The 7,246-nt window shown below is 36.1% G+C and overlaps 1 protein-coding gene across 1 annotated transcript; it reads left to right on the top strand.

Annotated features, from left to right (window-relative positions):
- Window positions 1-1,119: 1,119 nt before the first annotated feature.
- LOC149050884 (uncharacterized) lies at window positions 1,120-6,140 on the top strand. Its single transcript, XM_089197907.1, has 5 exons — window positions 1,120-1,485; window positions 2,131-2,169; window positions 3,178-3,513; window positions 3,590-3,832; window positions 5,788-6,140. The coding sequence occupies exons 2-5, from the start codon at window positions 2,136-2,138 to the stop codon at window positions 5,913-5,915; spliced, it is 741 nt and encodes a 246-aa protein (XP_089054033.1). The 5' UTR covers window positions 1,120-1,485; window positions 2,131-2,135; the 3' UTR covers window positions 5,916-6,140.
- Window positions 6,141-7,246: the final 1,106 nt, after the last annotated feature.

Below are 7,246 nucleotides of genomic sequence, written 5' to 3'. Positions count from 1 at the left end.
GAGATATATCCTAAGGAATTTGTAATAATTAAGAGAGCGATAAAGATGAAGATGAGAGCTGGATTCTCTGCACCATATGCTAAATCCTTGCAAATGAACGTCATTTCACAATGGAAGATAAAAAATAGAAGTTACCAGTACATAAGACCAGTTAATGATTTGTGTATTTGTTAACACATATCCTCTAGATTTTGTTGTTATTAAACGTTGATCACTTTTTTCTGTGATTTGAATTTTTTATAGGGAAATAATTAAATTGCGAGCGTTTAGATTCCGCGCGGGTTTTTATGCGCAGATCTTAAATTATGACAAATGGTGCTCGGGTGCTCATTTTCTTCAATATGGATTTAGATGATGTAGCCTAATAACAATTTTCGGCAAATTTACTGGGACAAAAGGACTAATAAACAGGGGTTAAAATACAGACGAACACGTGAATACACAGAAGCGCAAAAGAATAATATATAATATTGTTAACAGGCTTTTTCACTGTGTTATCTTTGAGTTCGCTCTCGTCAAGGTTAAAACGTTTTTTGTCGTCATTAAGGTCACTTAGTTCATTCCCTTTTTTTTCTCGTCAACTTTATTTATTTATTTATTTAATCATTATTTATACGCGGTAAAAAACATTCATCAGGTACAAAAAATTCCAATACAATGACTAATATCCTAAGAACCTAAAAATCCTAATCCTAACATTATATTAACTTACAACAATGTGCCACTTAAAAACCTGATTTCCATGAATGCCGTATTTAAAATTATGATAGGGAAGGGCTTTAAATTAGTTTAATGAACCAGACTCTCTAATGTTACAGGGTAAGCTATTCCAAAGGGTTGCACCGCTATGACTAAAACTATTTTTCATGTTGTTAGTTCTTGGAAAGAGGACAACAAGTTTGTTTACCGAGCTTGTTTTAATATAATATTAATGTTTCTCTAATATAACTTACAATTATATTACAGGTAAGTCTTGCATGTGAACGTTGATTAACTTAAGACACCCGAGTCTTGCAATGGATTGTTGGTTTACAAAGTTGTTTTGATTCACAGATCAGGATGAAGTATTGGCGGGTGTTAAAACTTCCTTTCCAAAATAAGAATAAGACATTTGAAAAGCTAATTATTAAACAAAGAGGAAATGACTAGAGGGGCTAGAGTCTGACTTCATTTTGTGAAAGATTTTCTCCTCTAAAAAAATAACTTACGTTATTATTTTGCCACAACTAGTGCGAACACTGTTTCTGTTTTTATCTTTTTTTTCCAGTTCAGATTTGTTAAGCACGCTGAGAAACTCTTCTTCAGAGGCTACGTGAGATAAATATATGTCGAGCCTCCACTTTAGCAACTTACGTATAACCTCACCAGCTTGAAACATCTGTTAGGGTTTTATTGATGTATACGTGAATAAAATATTTGTTGTGTTGGTAAGTGCGACTGCAGCATAAAACACTCTAGCGGAGAAATGAAACAAACACTATTCAGGTAATCTCGTAGCTTTTTTGTGTTATAACTGGTGATCAAATTAATTTAAGTAGTCTTATGCTACGCTGCCGGAGAAAAATATAAGGAAAAAATCAGGAGGATAAGAGAACATAACGCTTTGTGTCGTTATATATGAATAACTGACTTCTTAATAAAGTTGTGACGACGACGAATTTTTGTTTTATTTGCCGATGCAACGTTTTCATAAATAACACTGTATGGGATATTACTAGAATTGGGGTAGGTGTGACACAATGATAAAATAGCAGTCAATGGAAATATGCCGGATGTTGCTATAAGCCTCTTAATAACAAGAAATGTTTAGAAACAGCGTTAAACATTTGAATTGAACAATTTTAATAGCGGGAATATTAACTAACCTGCACGTTCCATTTTAAGTCAAATAAAACAGTAACATAGTGCAAACATTCACCGTATGATATAGCCACAGTGGCCGGGAGAACGCTTAGTCGTTAAGGCATAAATATTCTGGTCTAATCACGCGACAAAGGAAATAAGGTCGAGGCCGATGATGATACTGAATCGCAACGTATAGAACGTATAGATATGCTGAGATGCCGACTTGAGGCTTACAGATAAGATAGATTTGAATTTATTTTAACACCCATTTGCTTTTCTTTCTAGGAAAGATGTCTAACATGTGGACTTTCATTTTTATTTTGGGTAAGTCGGCTGAGCTCGTTTAAGACGAGACACACTATAGTAGTTTTGGTTGTGAGAAAAGTTACGATAAATTTTTAACGCAAAGATTATTCTGATTTGCCGAGGGTAAGCTTAGATCAATTCTATCGGCAGAATGATAAAAAATAAGCAGTGTTGGAGGCAAGTTATCTGTCGAAAGTTCACGTAAAAATATGGGCAGAACTAAGGGAAATCAGTAACTTTACTTATACGCAGAACAGTTGTAGGAAGGTTCAGTGAAATTCATTGGCTCTAAATACAAATCTTATATTGTATACCTTGATAATTTCTCGTTTTTTTAAGGTCTTGATGCCTTTTAGCAGCTCATCTATTTTGATTATTACGACACAGGAAATAAATGAAATTGTACTGAGTTTGAGGAATATATATGCTCCATAAATTAGTAATAACTAGCGTCACACGTTAGGCCAAGGTTACCATCCATATTTGTGAAAATACGTACAATCCGAAGGAACGATTTTTTTTTGGCCACCGAGGATAATTAAGAGCGTAATTTAAGAGCCTTGGTAAATTTAGAGCAAACTATGCAATTTTACCGATGAGCATTGCAGTCTGGCAGTTTAAACTATTACGCAAACGCAAACTATCCAAGCCTAACCAAGGGCCATTGATAATAGTTCTTTACAAGAACACGTTATTTGCGCGAAGATTATGTGTGCAATCCATGCTTACCACATAGACGATCAGGGACATTTGACTCTTGTGGCACAGCATGTCTGATCAGTTGTTAATTACTGAGGTAGGAGTTTGATATGCTCACTGATTTATTAAGAATAAATACTTCTCGTATAACAGGTTTACCAGAAAAATACAGGGAAACTTTTCCTATGAAGTTAATCTCAGAGTCTATCATGAGTTTGCATTATCGTTCACGCACACGATAACAGAAGCAAGTAGACAGTCATTAATGAGCTAACTGTTCAAAGTATGTATGCTTATTCCTCTGTGAAATTATGTTCTTTGTCATAGTTACAATAATCGCGGAAGTATACTCCAGACAACTTTTCCCATACTTTGACACAACCCACCGTCTTCAAGTAGAAAAAGGGAAATATGTGGAAATAGTATTGGGGCTTTATTTGCCCCCTGACTTACCTGGAGCACCTTGTGCCGATGAGGAATATCTTGAGATCCGTGATGGCTATAATCAGTCTGGAAATATTTTGGGTGTACTTTGTGGAAGACACGTTCCTTCCTTTAAACTACGTTCCAGTGGACAGAACATGTGGTTAAGATTTTCACCTCGCCGTAGATACCAGCTATCATGGCCCAGATATTATGAGGGAAAAGTACTGAATGCAACATGTAAGTATTCTTGAGTTTTAATGTTTTGACTTACTTATTGGCTTATTGTTATAATTTATTGTATGTTTGTGCTTAGATACCACCAACCTGAAAAACGTCGCAAAGACTCAGTTTGTCCTGCTCAATCATTTGTCATCGTTGTGGTGCCCGGCGGAAGGTGGACCAGCTCCTCGTATTGTTTGGAGAAAGAATGGCGCTGTTGTGCAAAACAGCACTAGTTTGCGACTTCAAATCAACGTCGCTGAAGAAGAAGGAAAGACAAATTACAGCTGCGAAGTGGAAGACCAGGCGCCGAAAAACATCATTCTTGTTGTCGAGAGTAAGTCTCAAGTTACATCTTTACTTCAAGGGGATCTCAGTTGTTGTGTATGCTTTTGGTAAACCTTACTCTTTGTCTTACGTCGATTTTGGGAACTTTTGGTTTTAGAATAAAACCTTCTACAATTTTATTCAAAGGTAACCTGAAAAGTCACATTTATGAAGTAAAACATAAAACAACTAAGTGTCTTTTTTTAATTATTAAAAGATTAGTTTTCATGCTTTTGCTTTTAAAAAAATTATTAATTGATTCGATTGACAGCTGCCCAAGAAAAATTGCCATCAAAAACTGTGCTGTTCAAACTATTGAATAATTGCAAAATCGTTCAGAATGGATAAATAAACAACTAGCAAAAGTCGCAAGTGACGTTAGTGCGGTTTTCCCCTGAGCTCAAATTGCTAACCTAAAGACATTTTCCATTACTGCGACCGCGCAAGAGGCAATGCACGCAATAAAATCAGTGTATAGGAAAGTGAGAGCCTCGGTCAGGATAGCCATCTTTAAGTCGTTCGCCGTATACGTCACATAAGAAAATAGAGGATTAGTAGTTCGTTCTATTTGAATCTATTTGAAATTGAGAATTAAAGGGCCGGGTCGCACTAGAGCGAATTCAAATATCTGTCAATTTTTCGCGAGCCAAACATTGGCAAAAATTTTTGCAATTTTCAATTTTTGGAGGCAAACGCATCAAATTAGTATCCGTTGATCAAAACTTCATTGATTGACACATTCGTCAATCACGAACTCATCCCCCCTCTACTAAAGGATAAAGAAAAAATTATCGCTAGAATTACTGGGTAAAGTATGGATCGTCATCGAATGATTATCCTCGCAGCTTTCTTTCTCTGCAAAGCAACGTCGCGTTTTTTATCTTGTTGGTACATTATCAGCAGGCTTCTATGTGGCTAGTATCAACTCTTAGACGTAGAGGGCAAGGACTTCTATTAAATAGAGCTCGCTTTCGAAACCGTCCTTAGTCGAGGTCTCCGCGTTCGGTGGAGTCATGGTTCGAGCTTGGGACCATGTATCGTATTCCGCTTTCTTTTTTCCTGTCGATCTTTTTGGTTGCAGCTTGCACCACTTGTGCTGGCTTCGATGATCCCATTGGAAGGAGAAGTACTCGTTAAAGCCGATTGTTCTCCAAATTGCCGCCAGTGACCGGGCCCAGGGTACGAGTCAGACATTCGAATAAAAACTTCACTCAAATTCCTCGTTTCCATCAAACGAAAACTGAGGGTCAGATGTCCTGCCATCGCGTGCGCCAAACTACTCTAGCGGATCACAGCGTATTTTTCCCGCTTAAATTTTATCTGAACATGTCTTGTGTACGATGACAGCTAAATGATTTAAAAACAAGATTGTTCGGTGTGCTAAAGATTGGAAGCTTGCGAGGCAGGACATCGGCTTCTTTGAAGATTGGCGAAATTTTGGCGATCCGCAAAAAGTTGGCAAGTTTTTAAAATTGGGGGTAGCACTTATTTAACACAACTCGTCAACGTATTTTTCGCTTAAACAAACAAAAAAGCTCTAATGCGACCCTGGCGATAGTAGGTTTGGTCTATTTGAATCTACGTCGTAAACATGAAAAAATTTAACAAAGTTTGCACCGGATTGACTTTACTATTCTCCTTATCTTCGAACAGATCAAACGGAAAATACCAGGGAGCAACAAATCCCAATAATTAAGTATTTTAGATCATTTTCATACATGGCGAATAAAAATCATGCTTGTGATTATAATGAGCTGTTTTGCACCAACAGCTGAATAGAAATAAAAAATGTGATGTGAAATATGTCTTCATTTCGATGAGAGAGCATTTTAGTTTTGGATGGTTTTGAACAATGCTTAGCTAAACGGATGGTATACTTTGTAACGTGCCATCATCAATTTGATTCGAACAAACAGATATGATTCAAATATCAATTTTTAATGGAAGCCTGTTTTTGTTTGTCAGAGTGCCCTCAACAGTGCCAATGCAAAGTCCTTAAAGGTAACATGAAGAACTTAATATCGGCCGACTGTGGAACGAAAAAGCTTAAGTCAATTCCAGAGAAAATTCCCCGAGCTACAGGAAAACTGTAAGTTCTTAATACATCATATAAGTTTAGGTAACGACATGATTTCGAGTGCAATTTGATGTTAATAAAAACTAAAAAATTTTCAAAGACAACAAAATTGCACGAGTCCGTCTTTGACAGATTTACAAGTGCGCTTATTTACACCAAATTGCACTCGAAATCATGTCGTTACTTGTTAGTCTTGTTAATGACTTACATATGGAAAACTCACCACAGAAGTACGTCAAGAAGAACGAAATTTTTGGGCAGCGCGCGCACTAATAAGAATTTATATGAAAAATGCAATCGTTTTTAGCCAATGAGACATGCGTAACTTTTTCATGTAAACGATTAAGCCTCAAATTTGGCCTTTGTTCGAATTTGGAAGTGGCACAATGATTGCCTAAAGTACGAGAAGGTATGCTAAAGACAAAATAATTTTATGGTCGTTTGTAATTTTATAAGAAAATTCATAAGAAATAACAAGAATTACTTTCCATAACTGTTGAACGAGATGGGTCGGGTGATTTTCCCTTTCTATCTGCATTCAGAGTGTTGAAATGAAAGAAGAGCCAACTGATTTACCTCAGAATTTAAAAAAAAAAACCAGTGAAAGCATATTCAATGTATTTGAAAATGTTGTACAGGTTAATTTTCAGTCAGATTTACGCAGGAGTTTGAGATATTGACTTTGTTTTACTTTCGATCAAGAGTTTCTCTACCGGTTTTTTTTTTTTGGACACTTATTCGTTAAAAACAGATGATGGTTTTTCTGCTAGCTGCTGGCTATCCTTTCACAATTTGAGTTAAAACTGACTTTCTTTTTTGTTGCAGCACGCTCTCAAATAACAAATTGAAGCACTTGCCGAAGGAAGTTTTCAGAAGAAACTCTAATCTGATTAAACTGTAAGTCATATTGACTTTGTCAACTTCTTTTGTATTTGATGTATTGAAGATTAACGGATGGAAAATAATGTTTCATTTAGTGAGGTTCTTCGGGTGCGTTTCGCAAATCAAATTGCATGAATTTCGAAAATTCGCTAAATTCATGCATTTTGATTTACAAAATTCACTACGTAATGATCCACACATTGAGCTTGATCATGAAAATATTAAGTTAGACCTTACAGCCCACCTGCAAATGTTAAGTTGGTGAAAGGACAACAAAAACAACAACACCAGCAACTACAACCTGACTAAGAAAACCCGTTGAATCTAGTAACGAAATCAGTGTCAATCTATCATTTCTCTTGGACATAACCGAAGTATTTCCAGAGATAACCTCCATGTGATATGTAATTTCTGAGTGATGAGTAAACTTTGATAAGGTATCTATGTCGCACCATCAATATCAGA

Source organism: Pocillopora damicornis, chromosome 2 (assembly GCF_964200805.1).
Source record: "Pocillopora damicornis chromosome 2, jaPocDami1.2, whole genome shotgun sequence".
NCBI classification, from domain to species: domain Eukaryota; kingdom Metazoa; phylum Cnidaria; class Anthozoa; order Scleractinia; family Pocilloporidae; genus Pocillopora; species Pocillopora damicornis.
Note: the sequence above shows the minus strand (reverse complement) of the source record. Positions and strands in the feature narration are given on the sequence as shown.